This window comes from Leptinotarsa decemlineata, unplaced genomic scaffold (assembly GCF_025532065.1).
Source record: "Leptinotarsa decemlineata unplaced genomic scaffold, Ldec_3_MD MMD2_tig00001393_RagTag_RagTag, whole genome shotgun sequence".
Taxonomy (NCBI): domain Eukaryota; kingdom Metazoa; phylum Arthropoda; class Insecta; order Coleoptera; family Chrysomelidae; genus Leptinotarsa; species Leptinotarsa decemlineata.
The window spans coordinates 6,219,318-6,242,422 of record NW_027412562.1 but is presented as its reverse complement, the minus strand read 5'-3'; the positions used below and the strand labels follow the sequence as shown (position 1 = coordinate 6,242,422).

At 34.2% G+C, this 23,105-nt stretch overlaps 1 protein-coding gene and 1 long non-coding RNA gene across 2 annotated transcripts in view; one reads left to right on the top strand and one right to left on the bottom strand.

Annotated features, from left to right (window-relative positions):
• LOC111506170 (macoilin-1) overlaps positions 1-23,105 on the top strand; it is a 40,216-nt gene that overhangs the window by 3,144 nt on the left and 13,967 nt on the right. The window contains exons 2-3 of the mRNA XM_074175909.1: positions 6,355-6,990; positions 15,531-15,915. Of these exons, the coding sequence (XP_074032010.1) occupies positions 6,355-6,990; positions 15,531-15,915 (1,021 nt within the window). The remainder of the gene's footprint in view (positions 1-6,354; positions 6,991-15,530; positions 15,916-23,105) is intronic.
• LOC141482507 (uncharacterized) lies at positions 13,615-14,338 on the bottom strand. The gene is made up of 2 exons (XR_012465568.1): positions 13,924-14,338; positions 13,615-13,830 (listed from the first exon to the last, which is right to left on the bottom strand). It is a non-coding gene; the product is annotated as an uncharacterized lncRNA (long non-coding RNA).

Below are 23,105 nucleotides of genomic sequence, written 5' to 3'. Positions count from 1 at the left end.
ATGTTGTTATATTACCTTTTGACATTTTTCACAATTTTCCTGTATTTTTTCACAAGTTAATTGCTGGAAAAAAAATTAATAAATAAAAGTAAACTGTTATGGTGTTACATTAGATCACTTTTTTGCAAATGTAACCAACTGTGGGCTTGAAATATAAATGATTATTGACCTGCAATTATCATCATTCAGCATTAACAATCAATGTTCCCTTTGAAAATAATTGTGAAAAATTTTAAATTCAATTAATTCACTCTTCTTTCAAAAGAGCTATACTGGGTTAAATTATTTTTTTACGGGTATTGATTGGGACTATCATTTTGGAAACACGATAAACATGCCACTGAAATTTTCATTTATTATCACTGAGTATAGGCACTTCAGTCCTAGTTTTGAAAACTACGTAGTGGTTTTTATTTCCAGACATTTTAATTTTTTTCAGTATTTTCAAATATTGAAATATTGAAGTATGTTTTTCAACTGGGGTTACTCGTAAATGAATTGATAAATGAAATCATTGTAAATGGCTCCATACATTTGTTTCTGCAGCAATAAAATTTAAATTTGGAACTAAAGTATAGTTCATTGGAACCGATATTCCTAATGAAAAATCTATGCTGGTCCAAGAATTTCAAAAGAAACCCTGTAAATTTTTTAGAATATTTATAGAATCAAAAATAGTATATTTTTAGAATACAAAATTCTCTTTTCGACGTTATAACACTTCATCCAAATTCAATATGGCGGTCCTATGACATCATTTATGGAAATATTTTCAAACAACTTGATGGAGTACGAAACAAAAGACGAAGTTTGTCCAGTTTTTAAATAAAAATTCAAGAAGAAATGAAAAAAATTCCTTTTACCCTATTATAAAGTAGTTATTGTCGGAAATAGTGGTACAGAAAAATGAGAATCTTGACATTTTTTGTAGTACGAGAGATCACTTCAATAATAAAGTTTAAAAAACACTACTTTCTAGTAAGATTTTTGAGATAAATAACGGGAAATTGTTCTCGTGAAAGTTTGCGCTAATTTCAACAGAATGATTCATGTAATCATAAATCACACATTTTCGCTGTAATTCAAAAATCTATGAAGATGCTTGGCTTTATAAAGAGAACCACTTGTGATTTCACCAACATCACTGCTATTAAATCTCTTTATTTTTCCCTGGTTAGATCTCATCTCGATTATTGTTCCACAGTTTGGTCCCCTCATTACGTCACACAAAAAGTGAAATTCGAGGCCGTACAGCACAATTTCCTGCGATATATTGCCTTCAAGATGCGTGTATACTATGACTATACTGCATTGGAATGCATTTTGAACATATCTTCTCTTGAGGCTCGCAGAAAACATAGAGATTTGATACTTCTATTCAGTATCAGCCCCGAGTTTCTCTCCAAAATATCTTTACATGTACCCAGTCGTTCAACTAGACAGGTGCAAACGTTTTAAGTTTCTTTTCACAGATTCAATTATTCATACAACAGTTTTATTCCTAGAACTCTTCGATTGGTTAACTCTTTAAATAACCTTCAAATCTTTAATATATCAGTTTCCCACTTTAAAAACCATATTCTTCACTTAACAATCTAATACTCTCTGTTTGTGTTGTTGTATTGTGGTCTAATGTTATTTGCGTGTAAGAATTATATTAGTTCATATTGTTATACATTATAATTTTTCTTGAATAATATTCTTGTTTTCTTACTTCGAAATTGTATTATCCTTATAATTTACTTTTAATCCACTGTATTGCATCAAGTACTACATAGCACTGTACTACTTATATCTGAATTGGACTTGCCCCTGAATATTATTAAATAAATAAATGAATAAAGGTAAACAATGGGCTGTTGGGAATGGGGCCTTTGTCACTGTTCATAGTGGCATGAGAACTATGAACACTGAAAATAGTTCCATTCCAAACAGCCTTGTGTTTATCTTTATATGAATCACTCTGTTGAAATTAGCGGGAATTACGACAAAAATTTCCCACGAATTTCTATCTAAAATTAAAAGGGTAGTATTGCAATATAATATATATTTTTTGAATGTATTATGTGAATAATTTTTGTATATCCTTTGTTTGTTTTTTATACGAATAGATGTATCATAAAAAAGGATTGAACTCTCTACAAATAGCGTTAGAATCAGTTGATTGGAAAATCGTTTATGACGAAAACAACAACATAAATAAAATAGCAGAATTTATTAACATGACTTACAGTTTTCTTGTAAACCAAGTTTTTCCACTAAAACAAATAAATACCAAGAACAAAAGACTAGTGACATTTCTCAACAACAAATTAAAACAAATGAGAGAAAACCTCCAGCTGTTGAATAGTATTAGAGCTGCAACTGGAAAGCCTGAATATTACAATGCATTTAAAGTTTATCAAAAGCAATTCCAGAGCTGCTATACAAAATGCCAAAAGAATTTAATAATAATTTCATTAATGAATCAAGTATTTCAAGTACGCTTGGAAGTTAATTAACTATGAGCAAAATCAAATAAAAAACTTTCAGCCTCAAAGAGCATTTCCCTTGATGAATATAACATCTTTTTCACAAATGTAGTTGAATAAATTGTAACATCTCTACCCTTCTGCAACATCAATGTTCTAAGCGACCTTTTAACACTCCATAAACCTAGCACTTCTATCTTCCTCAGTCTGAGGTTGAAGTTAAACAAGCAATTAAATAAAACATTCTGCTTGCTTGGACATATACGACTTAAACAAATACTCCAGATAACTATAGACCCATATATATCATTTCTATCTTTGGTAAAACTTTTGAGATGCTAATTAAAGACCGTCTAATTTCTTTTTTGAATGCTAATTCAGTACTCAATAAAAATCAACTCGGATTTAGGTCTAACAAATCAACAACCCAGGCTGTGATGGCTATAGTTGATTCAATAATACGGAATATATAAAAGGGTCTAGTGTCTGCTCTAACTTTATGTGATCTAAGTAAGGCTTTTGACACTGTAAATCATGAGCTCCATGAAGTTAACTGGATTATTATGGGATACAGGGCAAAACTTTGGAGCTTATGAAAATATAATTATGTGGAAGAAGGCAAGTTGTTTATACATCTGGAAATTCTAGCACATGTAGATTCATTTCGCACGGTGTACCACAAGGTTCCATACTGGGACCAACTCTTTTTGTGGCATATATTAATGACATTATCTTTTTGCTATGCAGATGATGTATCAACGGTAGAAGCAGACTCCAATGTTAACTATTTAATGGAACTATGTTCTAGAACAGATAATAATGCTGAAACTTGGTGTACTTCAAAGTATCTCAAACTAAACAGGGATAAGACACAGAAAATTATAATATCATCAAATTGACAAGTAACAACGAAGCAACATGTAAATTTATTGAGGTTTAAAATTGACGTCATGTTAAGTTGGGAAACAAGCACATATTGCTGGTCTATGTAAAAAAACTTTCTGCACAACTGTTCCTACTAAGACAGCTGAAAATGTGTTTTAGTCAAAGTATGGTATCACAGACATACTCTTCTCTTTTTATCAGCCACCTAACATACGGCATAAGTGGGGAATGGGAAAAAATACCAGCGTTGTTCAAATAGAACTGGCTGGTATCTCAATCGCCACGAAAGACATAACCAGGAAAGGAATTTCTTGCAAAAACATAACAATCTGTACTGATAGCAGACAAGCCCTATTAGCCTTGAACAGACACATGTTACCTGAGGGCTAGTACTAGAGTACCTACAAGATTTAGCCAAAGCCTCTAGATAATAACATTATCCTGAGGTGGATTAAAGGGCACAACAGGAGAATAGGTAATCGCATTGCCGACTCTTTAGTCAAGGAAGTGGCTGGACTAAGAATTTTAGGACCCAGTGGCACCTACAGCCTGATGACTACGACAATTGCGGAACTAGCCAAACGTTACACCCATGCTTAATCCCTAAAGAGATGGGATGAAATCAAAGGGTGCAATCTTCCTGGGATCACCTTGGGCGACCCTGGGAAGCTGGCGCCGAAGAAATATCTGGCGATGACCAGGAAAAATCTACGCTTAACAGTAGGATTTCTGACTGGCCACTGTCAACTAAGGAAACACCTCCATTATATGGGGCTAGTGGACACACCTCTATGCAGGTTTGTGAACAGAAAGATGAAACTGTCAGGCATGTTCTATGCGAGTGTCAGGAGTTGTCATCAATAAGAGAGTGTATGTTCGGCGAGTCTTGGCCTACACCTGCCGATATGAAGGAGATGTCTCCCAGTGACCTGTCCACCTTCCTGGAAAGGACAGGATGGACGATGACCTAGGAGGACAACTCCTTGAGAGGATGTACAATGGGTCACATGTGGCCTAAGTGCTGTGGGCTTACACTCACCCTCCCTCCTCTACAGATAATAATAATAATAATAATAGTTTATTGAAAATAGGAAACCTAATTTACATACAAAAATTACATGCAGAAATATAAAGAATAAAAAATTTACATTGACTTTCTGACAAGACCAATATTAAAAAATACAAATAAAAATAAGTGTACAGATAGTTACATATAAATTTATCTAAAGACAAAACAATATAAAATTGGTATCAAATTCAGTTCACAATTTGTAATAATAATAATAACAGTTTATTGAAAATAGGAAAACACAATTTACATACAAAATTACATGCAGTAATATTAAAAAAATTATTATTAACTTTCTGACGAGACCAATATTAAAAAATACAAATAAAAATAAGTATACAGGTAGTTACGTATAAATTTATCTAAAGACAAAACAATATAAAATAGGTATCAAATTCAGTTCACAATTTGTATGAATCTGATAAGGCGTTTTTTGAATTCCTTAACAGTCTGAGCTTTTTTAATATCATTCGGTAATTTATTGAAATCGTTCAAACCCCTATAGAAAATGGATTTCATAGTACTTGACAGATTGCATCTAGGTAAATAAAAATTTGCATTATTTCTTGTAGAATATCTATGAATATCAAAGTTGAAAACAATGAAGTCATTAAAATAGGTAGGGAGATGATATTTTAAAAATGAAAATCATTGTATTTAGATAATATCTATCTCTCACGGAGAGCCATTGAATCTGATCCAGCATTAATGATATATTTGTATAACGGTTGCATTTTAATATTATACGCATACCTCTATTCTGCAGTTTCTGTAAAGCTGATATTTTATTTTGATCTAATGAATAGAGCAAACTTGCACAATAATCAAAGTGTGGCTTTATGATTGTATTATAGACAGTAATGTTAGAGGAAGCTGAGAGACTAGCTGATATACGACTGAAAAAATATAATTTTTTACAAATCATTTTATAAGTATATAAAAAATGTTTATTGAAAGTGAGATTGTGATCAAGCATAAAACCAAGATATTTAAATTCAGTAACGATTTCAATTTCCGTGTTCTCAATATTAATATGGTATTCAGATATGTCAAGGTTAGCATACTTGAAGGGAGTAGTTAGAATCATAGCCTTAGTTTTAGCAGAATTGAGTTTCAATTTATTTGTATTCAAGTAGGTTGTCATAGTTTCCAATGAAGTATTTATTTCACAAATTGCTTAGATTATTATTGGTAACGCAAAGTAGTGTATCATCAGCAAATAAATGTATGAAATCACAATTATGAGCAAAGCTTTTATCATTAATATATATCAGAAACAAGAGAGGTCCTAAGACACTTCCTTGTGGCACACCAAATTCATTTAATATAGGAGTTGATAAAGATACAGAACATAGGGATTAGTCCTCACATGTAATTAAAGCCTTTTGTATGCAAAAAAGCAATTCGGATCATAGTTAATGTTTCTTACCAAGAACACTGTCGTCCTTCATATCAATTATTTAAAATCTACCCTTGCCATGTATTTTCATACTCTACAATGTTTTAGAAATAGACAAAAATAATACTAGGTACGTCAGAAATGCTGACTTTCATAATTACCCAACTCGAAGAGGTGCACAACTAAGGCCTCGATTTTACTGGATCTATCAGCTCGAAATTCACGCATCTTACATTCATACAATAAAATACCGACAGACAGAACTTGTTTGAGTTTCAAGGCTAGAGTTAAGCACTCCCTATTGGGACATTGTTTCTACTCCATCGAAGAATATTTGAATTGTGAGACATTAATCTTTTAATATGTTAGTTTTTGTCTTTAAATTTTAGAAATAACTATTTCAGATGTAATCAGTGCGTGTATTAACTGCAACTATTGTTTTCTTATTAAACAGTTTTACTTGTCACTATTATACATTTTGTACTTAATGTGATGAAATAAACTTATCTATCTATACATTTTTGTTTCAGTGCATTCGTCTACCTGAAATTCGTGTGCATTTGGCTCGCAGTGATCGTGGCGGACTTCCTATTGGAATTTCGTTTCGAATTCCTCTGGCCGTTTTACCTCCTCCTCCGATCCGTATATGACTCTTTCAAATATCAGGGGCTGGCCTTCTCGATATTTTTCGTGTGCATTGCAGTAATGACCGACATGCTATGCTTCTTCTTCATACCAGTGCACTGGTTATTCTTTGCGGCGAGCACCTACGTGTGGGTGCAGTACGTATGGCACACAGACAAGGGCCTCTGCGCCCCCACGATGATCCTCTGGGTAATGTTCGTCTATCTGGAGGCTGCGATTCGGTTGCGCGATATCAAACACATGCCTGGCCACTTGGACCTGTGCAGGCCTTTCGCGGCGCACTGCATAGGCTATCCGGTGGTGACGCTCGGCTTCGGCTTCAAGTCATACGTCGGGTTCAGGATGAGGCAGCGGAAGCAGCAATTCGTCGCAAAGGATAACCTTTTTTACATGCAGCTGATGCAGCAGGCGTTGCCCGTGGACGAGTCCTCCACTGCGGAGCAGGTGGATGCTACTACGTCGACAGCTGTGGTGCCAGCGCAGCCCATACTGAATAATAATAATAAACTACCAAGTAGCAGGTGAGTGATTCTACAGTTTTATGACAGACTAGATTTAGAGTAGAGTCCTTTCGTTTTCTAGTAGAAAGAAACGAATTAACGAAATGGAATTTGAGGAATTTAGTATAGAGAAAATTTGTGATTTAAAATAATTGATGATAATTTTAAAAAAGAAGTAAATGAACAACGGCATCATGAAAGGAGCATCGACGAAGGGGTGTTCCTTGTACGCAGGCTGTATCGCCATATCAGTAAATAATATACAGATGTACATACAGATAAGTTAAAATTCATCATTAAAATGAAATAGATCTCGAAAAATTGTTGAAATAGGACTAAATTATTTCGGTCGGTAGCCAGTCGATTCGACGTGGGTGCTTTGTTCATTCACTCAAATCAACTACTCAAATCGGTGGTTCAAGCCTCAGGCTGAACAAATCAAATCAATCAAATCAAAATATGCTTTATTACCCAAGATATAAACATCTTATTGGCAAAGTCTAGTAAAGTAAAACATGTATAAGGGACAATTAACAAATATAAACTATAAAATAATGCTTAAACACCGGAGCAGAGTATATGGACAGAACAATATTAAGTCCAGCTGAACAGCTACAAATATAAGTACATGAATTTATGAATATTAAGTAAACGTAAATATATAATTCTACACAATGAACATTGATAGCCATTTTGTGTTGGCTTCAATAACTTGTTTACACAAAGCTACATGTCAATTATTCGATAGAGCCTTGGTAGAATTCGTCCACACTATAATAGGGCCTCCCAACAAGGTATTCTTTCACTTTCTTTCTGAATTTCTTTCCATTATATATTCGCCTTAAATTAATGGGAAGGTGGTTAAATAACTTCTTGCTATTGAAAATAATAGAATTTTATGTAAGGGCTAGAGAAGGTGTGGGAACGATTTTCACTTGCTATCGTCCAGCCCGTGTCAGGAATCACATGTTAAAAGGTAAGACCTCGTTCGCACAAGTTTCGACTTCTGGGGTCTGTCGTTCGTAGGGGTGCGACAGCTGGTTAACAGAAAAACAGACAGATCGGGCGAATATTTACAGTTGTTCAGTGATATGAATTATTGATGGTTGAACGAAGAATACATTTTGTATATGATAAAATAACCAATGTTTTTTTTTTATTTCAATAAACCGCATCAAACCTTTGGGTCATTAGCGGTGGAGTTGATAAATAACATTTATAACTTCCTAACTAAATCTAAAGTATGTAAAAATGGAATGATTTTGTTACTATTATTATAGTCTAACATTTCTTTCAAGTTAGGGGATATCTTAAATGTGTCTCAGTTTGGAATACAGGACATTGCACTATAATGTTTCACAGTTAGTTGAACTTCACAAATATCACAAGTTGGTTCATTTTGTCCAGACAGCAGGTATTCGTGTGTGAGCTTGGTGTGTTCTAGGCGGAGTCTGGTCATTGTCACTTGTTCTCTTCTTTTCATTAAATGATTTTGCCACGGTCCTACGTTTGGTTTGACTTCTTGTAGTATCGATTGTGAGGCCTGCCAATTAGTATTCCAAACGTTCTCCATCTTGTTTATGGAACAAGATTTTATGTCTTTTGAAGGAGTGTATTGCAGCGCAGCCTGGTTCGGGTTAATAATTGCATCTCGAGAATTTTTATCGGCCGATTCATTTCCAGTTATTCCAATGTTTTAACCAATGTTTTGAAAAGAGCGTATGAAATATTCAAATAGTCCTGAAAAGTGTAAGACTTTTTGAAAGTAAAAATAATTTTTTAGTCAACCTCACGGACTCAATAGAAATCACATAAATGATAGCCATAACCGTAGTATAAGTTGTAATAAATCTCGTGTAACTTCCGTTTATAGTAATTACCTGAATGTTAAGTCCCCAACCCTGGGTACAAAAATTAATAATGTTGAGAAAAATGAATTTACTGTGTCCGAGAGTAAAGCTCCGAACCTTCTCTCATTTTGTCACCAAAACATTCAGTGCATTAGTAATAAGATTGTAATGTTAAACTATATTTTTGCTAATAAACAAAAATGTGACATGCTATTGCTAACAGAACACTGGCAGACTGAGACTCATCTTGACGTGCTAAAGCTGAAAGATTTTAGTATATGATCTTCTTTTTGTAGAAAGAATTCAATACATGGTGGTGTTGCTATTGATATCACACAAATTTGAAATTGAGTTGAAATTATTGCAAATGGTAAAGATAGGTGACTTGAGATACAAATTGGTTCTGGCCAGTCGGCTGTAAAAAGTTCTGGTACTTCTTGTTCTAAAATGAGGCACACATAAATTCATAAAATACAACACCTCTATAGCATCCACATTGTTGTGCAGTAATTTATACAGAAAAATTATTCCTGCAAGTTTTCTGCATAATTCAAGACTGTCAATATTGAATGTTATGGTAAGAGATTCATATGGAATACATCTATCAGGATAGATACCATAAGATTTGAAGTAAATAAACTTCAGGAAACGACGTTAAACTTTTTCAATTAATGTATTATAGCAATTGTAGAATGGAGACCATAGAACAGAGCCATATTCTAATTTTGACCTTACGTAGGCTACATAAAGAGTCAATAGAGTAGATATGTTTGAAAAAGATCTACAATTGCGAACTATGAAGTCATAAACTTTCAATGCTTCACTTACTTTCGATCTAATGTGGTTGGAAAAAGACAAATTTTGATCAAAGTAAACACCAAGATCTTCGTGACAGTAAAATGGTATGTACTCGATAATTGTACTCGATGACTGACATTTTCCTATTATTAGACACTACTGTACATTTGGATTCATTGAGATATAGTTTGTTTACTTCACACCAAGGCTGTATATTTTCTAACTGTCGTTGCAATTTATTACAGTCTTCGATAGTTTCGACAGGTAAATATATTTTCAAATCATCTGCAAAAAATAACTTATTACAATCGACATAATTACTGAGGTCATTAATAAATAATAAGAACAGAAGTGGTCCTAGATTCGACCCCTGAGGTACTCCAGAAGAAGGATTGTAATAAAAAGAATCATAGTCGTTATAAGATACAAACTGCGTTGAACTAAGTAGGATTTAATGAAAAGTACTGCTGAATTATGGAAACCAAATTGGTGGAGTTTTTGTAGAAGTATCATGTGATCAAGTCGATCAAATGCTTTAGCAAAATCAGTATATATAACATCAACTTTTACACAGGCTATAAAAGTCTTCAATGAATTACCTGTCCATATACGTGAGTTGCCGGGCTATAGTTCATTCATCAATAGTTTAAAAGAACATCTGAGCCTCGAGGCACATGTCTGATACTTTGATACTATGAGCTTAATAGTGGTTTACTAGTTTTTATGTTTCACTTGTCATGTTGAATGTATGTGAATCCCGAGACCAGCATTTTTGCTGATTAGGGAGAATAACAACATATTTTATATTTATAATGTCTTAACTATGTTGAACTGTACGCTGTTGTTATAATTTTAATTAAAAAAAAAAACTTGACCACGATTATCTAAGCCATCGCTAACATTTTGGGTCAATACAATTAAATTTGTAAATTTGTTATGGTGGATCTGTTTGACATAAATCCATGTTGTTGCGGAGATATGATATTACGAACTGAGGAATGTACGCGATTGTAGATGACAATTTCGAGAAGTTTTGCAAAGTTCGATAGGATTGAAATAGGACGATAATTCCGAATATCGGATGGATACCCAGACTTAAAAATGGAACAAACTTGTGATATCTTCCATAATTCAGGAAAATTATTATTTTCATCTGAAAGATTGAAAAGTGTCAGTAAGGGATAGACCAATACACCGATGCAATCTTTCACAAAAAAGGACGGTAACTTAATCAGGACCAGAAGTGAACTTATTTTTTAGTTTACGTGCCGCAATCAAGATTTCCTGTTCGCTGATGTTTTCAAAGTTTATATTATTATAAAAACAATTTGAATTTGATAAGCATGAATGCAAAGTATTTTCATCAACTGCAGAGTGTGAATATGTACTGTGAAAAAATTTTGCAAAACTATTTACAATTTCATCTGAAGAATCAATAGTGAAGCCATCATATTGCATCCTACCTGGAATACGGGAGGTTCTATTCTTGGAATGTTAGTATGACCGCAATGATTGAGGATTAGATACTACAGATTCTTGTATAGAATTCAAATAAATATCATATGCAGCTTTGATTTAGTTCTTGATGACAAGCCTAAGGCTCTTGAATTCATAATTGTACTGCATATTACCAGTTTTCTTGTACTTCTCGCGCAGTTTAGCTTTCTTTTTGATATTCAAATTTCAAATTCAAATTTTTTATTTGGTTCATAACAAAGCTACAGCTTTAGAACATGTCACAAAATACCATCAAATTAACATATGCCAAAAGTAAAATATAAAATCTTCAGAAGATACAGTGCAATAAAAATAATAATACAGTACATACATACAATCGTGAAAGGCATCTTTGCTCTATGGTCCCGGGAGTGAATGGAAAAAGTCATTAATACCATATAGGGGATTTTCCGTAAGTAATGTCTTTAAATGTTTTTTAAATTTACTATAGTTCAGAGAACGTACTGTAAGAGGTAGGGCATTGTACATTTTAATATCAATAGTATCGTCCATTCTTTGTAACCGGGTTTGAGGTAAAATCAAATTATCTTTATTTCTAGTATTGTGACCGTGTATATCGGACACAACAGAGTAACTATTAATGTTTTGTTTGACATATAGTAACTTTACAAAAATTATCAGAGAGTAAAGTGTCATTATTTTCAACGTTTTAAAGATTGGTTTGCAGGAGTCTTCAAAATTAGCTCCTATGATACATCTTACAGCCCTCTTCTGAATGACGAATGTAGCATTTAAATGAAACTGAGCTGCCGAGCTCCAGACAGACAAGCCATATCTAATAATGGATTCGAACAGTGCATAATAAGTAGTTATTGCAGCGGATTGGTTAATAAGTTGTTTAACTTTTCTTATAGCAAATACTGCACTATTTAGTCTATTACAAATTGTATATATATGTATGTTCTATAATAGCCTGATATCTATATCTACACCCAGAAATTTAGTGTGCAGCATGTCTAGGTCGTTTTCTACATTGTAGAATAGCCTGGATTCGAAAATGAGACTTTTGGTTTTTTTTTCATTGAGTATGAGCTTGTTTGTCAAGAACCAGGTTTTTGCTTGTTCCATAACTTCCCCAAGTATTGTAGCCGGACACTCCCCTTTATTGATACTGATGCCAAATGTGGTGTCATCTGCATACATAATTGTCTCGATATTTGAGGAGAACATATTTGGCAAATCGTTTATATAAATAATAAAGAGAAGGGGCCCAATATTGATCCCTGAGGAACTCCCCTACTTATTATCTAAGGAGTGCTTCTCTGATTTTCAATACAAACTACTTGAAATCGATTGCAAATAATCTCGGGTGTATACCATTTGGGATAGTTATGTTTGAACACTTTGAAAATAGGTACATGTGAATCAAAAATATTATATAAGACATCATAGAAATTACTAACAGCTAAATTCACATCATCACAACTTCGAAAGAAAGACCAGTTCGTGGAAAGTAGCGCATTCTATAATGCAGAATAATTAGCTCGTTTGAAATTATAATTTTTTTGGTTTTGGTTATCATTTGAGTTGAAAGTAGTTTCGCTAATAAAAAAATTATTAAAATCAATGTTTAAAGCTGGATGATGGGCATATCTTCAGGAACCATTGGAGCTCTGTCTCTTGTCACCTCACATTTCATATTGGAAATGATCAGGTCCAAGAGCCTATTCGAGTCATTCAAGATATTTTTCCATTGGTTCATATTCAAGAAGTTAATCATAAGGTTTGTTCTAGCAAGAAATTTCGGATGGTTTGAAGCTGGTGTTATGGACTGGCCAACTGCGCATGTATGCCGTGAGACTGGTTGAAAATAGTTTGGGATTCATGTCCTGCTAGAACGCTTATTTCTGTTGATAAATGGCAATTGTCATTTAAACTGACTTATTAGTTGGAAATTTGAAATTTATATTTTGTGCAGCGAAAAGTGAAGGTGAAAACCGATAAAAATGAACATATTGAATAGTCATCGGCTTGGTCAAAATGGAAAAATTCAAAATAGAAGAAATGTTAAAATTGGAAAAAGAAAAGTTATAAATAAGAAAGAAGAAAAATGAATTATTAGAAACAAGAAATAATTTGCTCAGACAAATGAGCAAAAATAAGAATTCAGATGTTGATAAATATTCTGAATTCAATGTTAGTATGAGGAATTTAGTTTGATATCTTATGTCATACATAGGGTTCCTGTTATGTGATTTTATATAGAAAGAAGTTATTAGTTTATGTGTTAGGACGAGTACTTTACGACCTGATTAACAGCCCGTTAAAATAATCAGTGCTGGGGCTGTGCTGTCTCTCTAGCAAATGACAGGATGTGGTGTCATTCTCAGCACCGATTACTTTAATTGACTCTTAATCCGGTCGTAAAGTACCCACCCTTGAGCAAATTATATTTTTATACTGTTTTAAAAATCATTCTTATTATTACCTGAATGGATGTTTATTTAACTTATGCCAAACAATGAAATGAACATCAACAAACAGAAATATTACAATTTTATTGCTATCTTAAAACTTGTCAAGCTACAAAATTTCTGTGGTCTGCAGCATCTCTATTGATGTGATTATCTTCATCCTCTTCCTCATGGTGATGAAACAGCATTTCGACAAGTTCCTCATCATTGGATAATTCAGAATTATTTCCCCAATTTGATTCAGAGCTTGATGACTCTGATGACATTTCGGCTAATCCTACCTGTAATAATGGAGTTGAATAGTTGATGCATAGTTGAAAATCACCAAATGCTTGCTTGATTTTGATTCAAAAACATAAAATCATTTTACTCACCTGAATTTCCAAACGCAAATATGAAAAAATTGACAGTTTTGAGGATTGCCGTTCTATAAAAAACAAGATTTTTAAACCAATTATCAGGCCACTAAATATTTCTATTTTGGTTTCTCATTTCTTTAGTACATAACATAACCAACAAATCCATATTCCAAAATCATAACAAACGTGATATCGGATCACTCGATCACTCCGAATATTTGCGCATGTCACAAACTGAAAATCCTTACGAATTCCTCTGGACTACTTCGACAGTTCTCATACGGTTTGCAAACTGGATTTCGTCTTCGCTAGAACATGCGACTATTAGTTCGAATCCTGGATTTGCTTTGCTAGAACGCCTATATTCGTATGCGCATGCTTCGTACGATTCCGTATCGTTTGAAATCGCTGCTAGAACAAACCTATAATAATAATAAATAATAATAATAATAATCTCTTTATTTACTCAGATTGATTTGTATAACCACAGGAGCAGAAGTACAAATGAAAAAGAGGAAAACGTCAATGTACAATATTGAAAAGAAATAAGACTATACGAAATAGATAATGTCACAAAGTTATAAATTAAAAAATGTGTAAAAAAATAAATTAAATAAAAAATATATATGCATATACACACATATATACATATATACGCATATATACACATACATATATACACACATACACATATCATAGAGAGCGTGGGACTTGTTATCAAGAGCGGAGACACATACAAAGTTAGGAGCATTGAAGTCACCAATCAAAGCTTCTTTTTTGGTCTGCAAAATTTCTAGTTGTTTTAATGATTCACAAAATAGTTCTTAAGTTTCAGTGCTTACACACACATTAAATGAAGTGTGCTTTAAAAAGCATCTACATATAAGCAAATCAATAATGGAAAAATTATTATCAAATGAATCAACATTTACTATTTCACTCTGAATACTGTTTTTTATAGCTAGTAAAACACCACCGCCACTTTCTCCAGATACAACATCTAATTTACGGTAAAGAGTATTGAGAGCAATAGATTGAGTAAAGTTTTTCAATTGTGGCCTAAAATAACCTTTCAGTGAGCAATGTCCATTTTTCAACTTTTTTCTTGAAAATGTTATTATAATTTTTCTTTCATTACATCAGGTATTCCTTATATCGAGCAAATTTCGATTTATTATAAAGGTATCAAATTTTATGAGCTACCAAATGCTTAAAAAAAATTAATAAACAAAAATTCCGTATTAATTTGAAAAAATATTTATTGTTTAAACATGTATGTATATATGTGTGTAAATGTATGTATTATTCATGTTCTTTTTTTCTTTTTTAATATCATTTAATGATTCCAAACACCCTTTTTTTTCAATTGAGTTGGCTTTGTAGTACTATATACTTTGAATTCCTCAATTTCCAGAAAATCAACAGTAACACTTTTTTTTTCACAATATGACATAGAACAACAGAATTACCATTATTTAATGTGATGAAATGTTATATTTCTAGCTCATGGTGTATGGTGTCTCAAAAATTTCATGAACTTTCCATCATTTACAAGAAATAATGGTAAATCTGTCAACTATATATTTTCGTATATTCGTCTAACATCGATTCCTAAATTACAGTAGACAATCCCACGAAAAGAATGGCCATATTCCCAACGGGGCTATAGCCAATGGAGTACACAATACACACAACACAAAATCACATCACAGAAAATCGGTGGAGAAATGCAAAGATGTCGATCAACATGATCACAACAAGCATTCAGAGAGACATACAGACCGACAAAAAGTGAATCATTCGCATAGTAACGGATCTGTTGTCAATCCTGCCATAGAGGACCTGCAACAAGAGTCCGAACCCAAACCGACGAGGCGAAGGGAAAAGAAAGAGCAAGATAAGGAGAGAGAGGCGGCCGAATATCTGCTCAGGTTAGAATCAGACGCCAAAAAGCTCAGGTCCGATCTGCACATCAGTAGAGCTAGTGAACAAGAATTGAGGCTGCAGGTATTTAATTTTTTTTGTGTATTTGGCATTAGTAAAAATTTGTCATTCACAGCTTCCTTTAGTCACTTCTCAGAAACTGATTTGAATTTTATTTTGAAATCTAGCAAATCTATTGCATAAATGAATTCACTTTAATTAGAAGTAGCCTGTCTTATTTGAAAGAGGCTCTGATATCAATGTCATTATTATATCTCAGTCTTTGAAAATGCTTGGTTATGTAATCTTCTTATTGAAAATTTCCATTAGCACAATCAAACTTGTGTACCTCTCTGTACCTCTTGTTTTATTAGATTAAGAACATCGAGAATGCTTAATTTTTTGACACTTATCTATAGGTTTAAGAAAATGAATATTTTGAAATAAAATCTCAAAATATTCATCTTTCCCAACTACCTACACAATAGATTCTGGTAAATTTCTGCCGGAAAACAACTATTTCCCCGGCTAATACCACGCTGGATATTGAATTTGATAGACATTTATGCAAGATACCTCAAATCAAATTTATTATTAATCTGAAGACCACAAGTGGTATAAGACATGTCAAAAATTTGGATTATAGAGACAAAAAGCAAAATTACAAAGTAAAAAGTTGAAATAATAAGTACAAGTACAGACAGAGTAGGTACACTACAATTTAAATATCAAGATAAAATATGCAATTACACACAGAGTATGACAGAATATACTATCAGTGATTTATATACTACAAAATTCTTCCAAAGTATAGAATGCACCCTCAATTAGTACTTTTTTTAGTGATTTCTTTGAGGAATTTTATTAAAAATTCGAATTCCGATGCTTAGAGGACCGTTTTGTGATAGGTTCAATCTGTTTAGAGGAGTATTCAGCAAATGCCGATTCCTGGTGGAACGACAGAGCAACGTATTTCTATGTTTGTAAATGTAACAAGCAGTTTCCAATATGTAAAGAGAAATAAGGGGTAATACTTGTAGCTTTCTAAAGAGAGGTCTACTAGATTCTGTTTGGGGTTTGCAAAACATGGGAGGAATGCACTTTTTCTGTGTAATGAAGAGACGTTTGGCAGCAGGTAATGTCCCCATACTATGATTCCGTATGCCAGTCTCGACTGAATTTCTGCAAAATAGAAATTTTTCATTACTGGAGTTGTCAGAACCTTATGCATACAGCGTATTTGAAATATTTTGGTGTTAATATTTTTTATTAGAGTAGATACGTGGGTTTCCCAATTTAATGTATCATCTATATTCAGACCTAAGAACTTAACAGAGGTATTACGGTTCACGTTAGTGTTGTTTAAGGACAGGTTGATATTTTCAATTTGTTTTTGTCTTGTATGGAAGATAAGAAATTCAGTTTTCGCTGGGTTTATATACAGCTTATTTCTTGAAAACCATTTTGCAATTTTTTGCATCAAATCAACACCAGCTTGTTCATTTGAATAATAAGATTCTTTAGATACCAAGATTTGATAGATCATCAGCATACAAGATAACTTTGAATTCTGATAGATAATTCACGATGTCTGCCAGATATAAGGAGAACAGAATTGGAGCTACTACACTTCCTTGAGGAACACCTACTTTCACAGGTAGTGTACTGGAGTAGTGTGTAGTGATAAGAACTTTATCGTTATGAGATAATATATATTGATTTCTATTTGCAAGAAACGAGCTGAATCAATCATGTGCTCTTCCTCTAATGCCAAGTGCCCAGAGTTTGTCTAGTAGCCGATTGTGTGGTACACAATCAAAGGCTTTGCTCAAGTCACAGAATACTCCAATTGGACATTTTCTTTTGTCAAGCTCTTCCAGAATATTGTTTATAGACTCAGTTGTAGCTGTAGTAGTTGACCATGCTTTTCTGAATCCATGGTGTTCGGTTGGTATTAGATTGAATTTCTCTATGAAAGGATTGAGTCTTTCTAGCATGCAGTATTCAAACACTTTGGAAAATGATGGTGTTAAAGAGATTGACATATAATTATCCAATTTATATCTACTGTTTTTTTTTGTGCCCAGGTATAACTTTTGATGTTTTGAGTTTTGTAGGGACTGTGCTTGTCTCGAAAGAAAAGTTCACAATATAGGTGACCGGTGATAATAGAAATGAGCTGAATTCTTTGATTACATTGCAAGGGAGGTCGTCAGGTCCCGCGGAATGTTTGTTTTTGAGTTTAGCAAGGATGTGGATCATATCATTTTCTGTGAATGGCAGTAGCACCATGGATTGTAAGGTTCTATTGGGCATATCTACAGAGGTTAGTCTTGCAGATGTTTCTCGTTCACCAGCAGCAGGACCATGCTGAAATAAATCGAGTAGATTACCTACAGACCGATTTTGAGGTATTAACTCTCATCAGTACAGGAAAGATCCGACCCAAACAGCAAAATTCCTGGGACTCGATTGATTTGAATGCGGCTCGACTGCATATATGACACTTTTGTCTAAGCGAAAGATTGTTAACTAGTAATAGTTCCATCTCGTGAACAAAGCTTCAAGCTGGGAAGAAACATCCCATGTACTGATACTCTAACAGAGATCAAAACGTGTTTGAAGACTGTATCGAGGAGAGATACATACATACAAGAAAATAAATATTTTGAATTAAAATTTCGAAATATTCATCTCTCCCAATTACCTACACAGTAGGTTCTGGTAATTGCTTACCGGAAAACAACTTCCCCGGCTAATACCGGGGAATGTTACATGTTTCAATTACATTATGATTGTTTGTAGAACGCCCACCAGCAATGAAATTGATTCAGAGACCCAACCAATAGTATTTGCTTTGAAGACAACCAGAACAATTCGTCTGTTACCTCATTGGCTTTGATAATGCCTGCCCCAATCATAGACGAAATGTGGGAAAATAGCTTTGATACTTCGTGGTTGATTCGGATGTACTTCTTCATCCATAGTATGATCTGCACATCTTTGTGAAGTGTCTTTATTGGTGTTGAATACTTTCCTTCTGTTTTCAGAAATTTCCCACCTTTTTCATATAAGGATAGAGAAGTAGAAAGCCGAATAGCTTCTTCTTCTATCGTTTAGATTTTGTTTAGAAAAAAGTAAAATAAAATTTATGAAATGGGTTGTCCGTTATTAAGTATTATAAATAAAAGAGAGACATGAAAATATCCAATTCTGTCTTAGTTTAGGTGGAGTAAATCAAACTTGCTGATATATGGAAAATAAAAGAAAATTAATTGCCAATAACGATGAGATTGGAACCTTTGGTGTGAAAGTTGAATAACTTTTTTCGAGATACATTGCCCTAACACCAAACTGATATTTTTGCACTCGACGCGCGTTTCGCCAACAAAGTTAGCATCCTCAGGAGAAGAAAAGTATTCAAATTGATGTTTCAAATGTTGGGTTTTAATTTTTGAAGGGCTTTGTTTCTAATTCACATATTGGCAACAACGCCTATATCAAGTTGAAATAATTTATACGTACCTAGATATTCTACTTTAAAAAAGGAAAATTACCTTTATAAATCAACAATAAAGGCAAAATATAAATTATAGTTCAATAACACATCCACAAGCCACATAAACAACAGTTGTTTTGTTATTTATTTATATAGGGGAAGATAAGTTAGGTGCACAAAATGAACATAAGTAAACAGAACAGCATGCCTCTGAAATATGTCATCTTTGTTTGTCTCATACAGGTAACAGATTCATTTTCCTTCATTAGCTATAACCGATGTTGCCAAATGGTGAAATAGAAACGAATCCCTTTAAATGTTGAATGCATCATTTCATTCCTCTTTTTTAAATATTTAAATATTTTTTTAAAGAAAAAGGTTGAAATGATGAGTTTAAAATGCGTTGTTTTAGAGCTCTTTTATGAAAATTACTTGATTTTCGTCAGGAGGAACATTCCCCATTCTCACATAACCTTGTGTAATATATAATTATATATACTCATACAATAAGTGGTAAAAAACATATAACAAATGAAGAAAAATTTAAAACTTTATTTCATATTCATTGAAAAAAAATAGCAGAAGTTAATTGGAGCATAGTACGAAATTTGTAGGGAAAACATAGAGTATTCGGTTAATTTTGTGGTCTAGTATATAACTGAAGAATGTTCTACCACAATAGTGCAACATTAACTTTTACTTCGATTCCAGTATTTTGGGTTTGATGGTTCATTTGTTGAATATTGTAATTTGTATTCTCGTCAGTATTATTTTTTTATATTTTTAGAAATGTAATTTATATATTCATACTTTGATAAGTATTATTGAGAAAGTCCTAGAGATAAATTTCAAATTCAGTTTATAAAAAGTTACATACTTTGAAGAAAAAAATAAAAGCAGTACAAAAATGAATATACGTAGGTAATAACTTAACTGCGAATTTTTTCAAAATGTTCAATTGAATAGTGTTTAAATTGCATTCATGTCCCATGAAAGTACGCTCCGGTTTCATTAAGATTCTGCAGACATCTTGGATGAATGATATATATCTAGTAACCAGTTTTAAGAAATAAATTTTTTGTTGTTGAATTTCACAAATTCTTTTATAACACTAACATGTATGTGAGCTGTGCAAAAAATGAGGTGGATGTTCAAATTTCGCGCGCTACGTACATTCGATTAGCTTTTTTTTTATTTTCGTACACTCATCTCGAACCGTTTCAGCTGTTTAGCATGTTTAGTTTATTGTGTTCAAAAAACCTTTGAAATGTTGACAGTGGCATATAATGATTGTACTCTAAGCCAGAAAAATAATGAGAGGTAAAGAAAATTGTTATGGAGAATCATCGAAATAAGATTAGAAAAGTTCCTGAGGATGTTGGCATATTGGTTGCCTCATGCAATGCAATTTTTCGGGAATTTTGGGTATGACGCGTGTGGCAGAGAAATTTGTCCCAAAAGTGCTGAAATTTGACCAAAAAACCGTCGCACGTCAACGGCGATCCAGATTTGCTTAAAAGGGTCATAACTTGTGACAAATCATGGGTATATAGTTATGCCATCGAAACCAAGGTCCAATTGTCCCAATGAAAGAGCCCAGAAGAGTCAGGATAAAAAAACATCCCAAGTTGGATCCAATGTCAAGGTTTTGCTCACTGTTCTCTTTAATTACCGTGGCATAGTTCATCGGTAGTTCTTGCCACATGGTCGTACGGTCAATAAGAATACGAAGAAAATGTCCGGTATTGTGGAAAAACAATTCATAGCTTTGGCATCATGATAATCCACCTGCTCACGCGTCACTGCTTGTTTGTAATTTTTTGTCATAAACATCACCGTAAGAAGAGATCCATGAAAGGACGGCGTTTTGCGACGATTTAGGAGATGAAAACCGAATCACTGAGAGAGCTCAAGAACATACTAATTCGAGGATTGGAAAAAACGCTGCCATAAGGGGGATCTGACGGGCTTAAAACCTTCCGAAATCTTCAAAAGCAAACTAAACTTCTCTGAAGAGGTAAAATACCTAAGTACTATCCTCAACAGGAAGCTAACATGGAACTCTCATCTACAGAGTAGAGCAAAAAGAGCATACGTGGCTTATGATCAATGTCGGAGGACAGTGGGACGCGCATGGGGCTTTTCGCCCCGTGTTTTCACCTGGATCTGAACTGCAATAATAAGACCTATGTTAACATATGGAGCCATTGCATGGGACCGAAAGTTCTACAAGGAATGGCCATCCAAAAATTATATCAAATACAGCGACTGGCTTCTTTAAACATCACAGAAGCCATAAGAACACCACCAACCGCGGCAATGGAATTAATCACGGGGCTGACCCCTCTGGATCTGTACATTAAGGAGGTTGCGTTAATGGCCATGGTACGATTGCGCACGGCTGGTGTAAACTTTGAAGTAGGAATGGGTAAATTGAGGCTGGGCCTATGGCGGGAAGCGCTTACTGCACAACCTCTGCTGCAGGCAACAAGCGATGCAATTGAACCCAGGTTTGTGTTTAATAAACCCTACAAAATACAATTTAAGCAGAACATAGAGTCAGATGATACAAATGCAATACGGATTTATACAGACGACTCAAAAACCAGAGAAGGCTCAGGATGTGGAGTGTACTCCAGATCAGTAAGCCTAAGAATTGAGTGGAGAATGGGAGGAAATACCAGCGTGGTCCTAACAGAACTGGCTGGTATGTCAATCGCCACAAAAGAAATAACCAAGAAAAGAATTTCTGGCAAAAACATAACAATCTGCACTGACAGCAGACAAGCCCTATTAGCCTTGAACAGACAACGTATAACCTCAGGGCTAGTACTAGAGTGTCACCAAGATTTAGCCAAAGCCTCGGTGTAGATAATAACATTATCCTGAGGTGGGTTAAAGGGCACGACAGGAGTAAAGGTAGTCGCATTGCCGACTCTTTAGCCAAGAAAGCGGCTGGACTAAGAATGTTAGGACCCAGTGGCACCTACGGCCTGATGACTTTGACAATTGCGGAACTAGTCAAATGTTATACCCATGGTCAATCCTTAAAGAGATGGGATGGAATCAAAGGATGTAATCTTGCCAGGATCACCTTGGGCGCCGCTGGGAAGCTGACGCTGAAGAAATATCTGGCGATGACCAGGAAAAATCTACGCCTAATAGTAGGATTTCTGACTGGCCACTGTCAACTAAGGAAACACCTTCATAATATGGGGGCTAGTGGACACACCTCTATGCAGGATGTGTGAACAGGAAGATGAGACTGTCAGGCATGTCCTGTGCGAGTGCCCGGAGTTATCGTCAATAAGAGAGTATGTGTTCGGCGAGTCTTGGCCTACACCTGCCGATATAAAGGAGATGTCTCCCAGCGACCTGTCCACCTTCCTGGAAAGGACAGGATGGACGATGACCTAGGAGGACAACTCCTCGGGAGGATGTACAATGGGTCACATGTGGCCTAAGTGCTGTGGGCTTACACTCACCCTCCCTACTGTACAGATACAGAGAAGGGGGATCTGAGAGGAACTACTTTGGAGGGGATAAAATAGAAGTTGATGAATAATAGAATATTTTTTGAGAGAAATGAAAATTCACCTTATTTACAGGCTTTATATTAGCTTCACATGTATGTATGTATGTATGTTTGTTTGTAACTCTCCTTTTCATTTCATATCAGGATGTATATTTGACAGAATAATCGAAATTATTGCTTGATCTATTCGCGGGCAGATGGCGCTACACGTAATCTCCTTGATATAATTCGAACTCACTT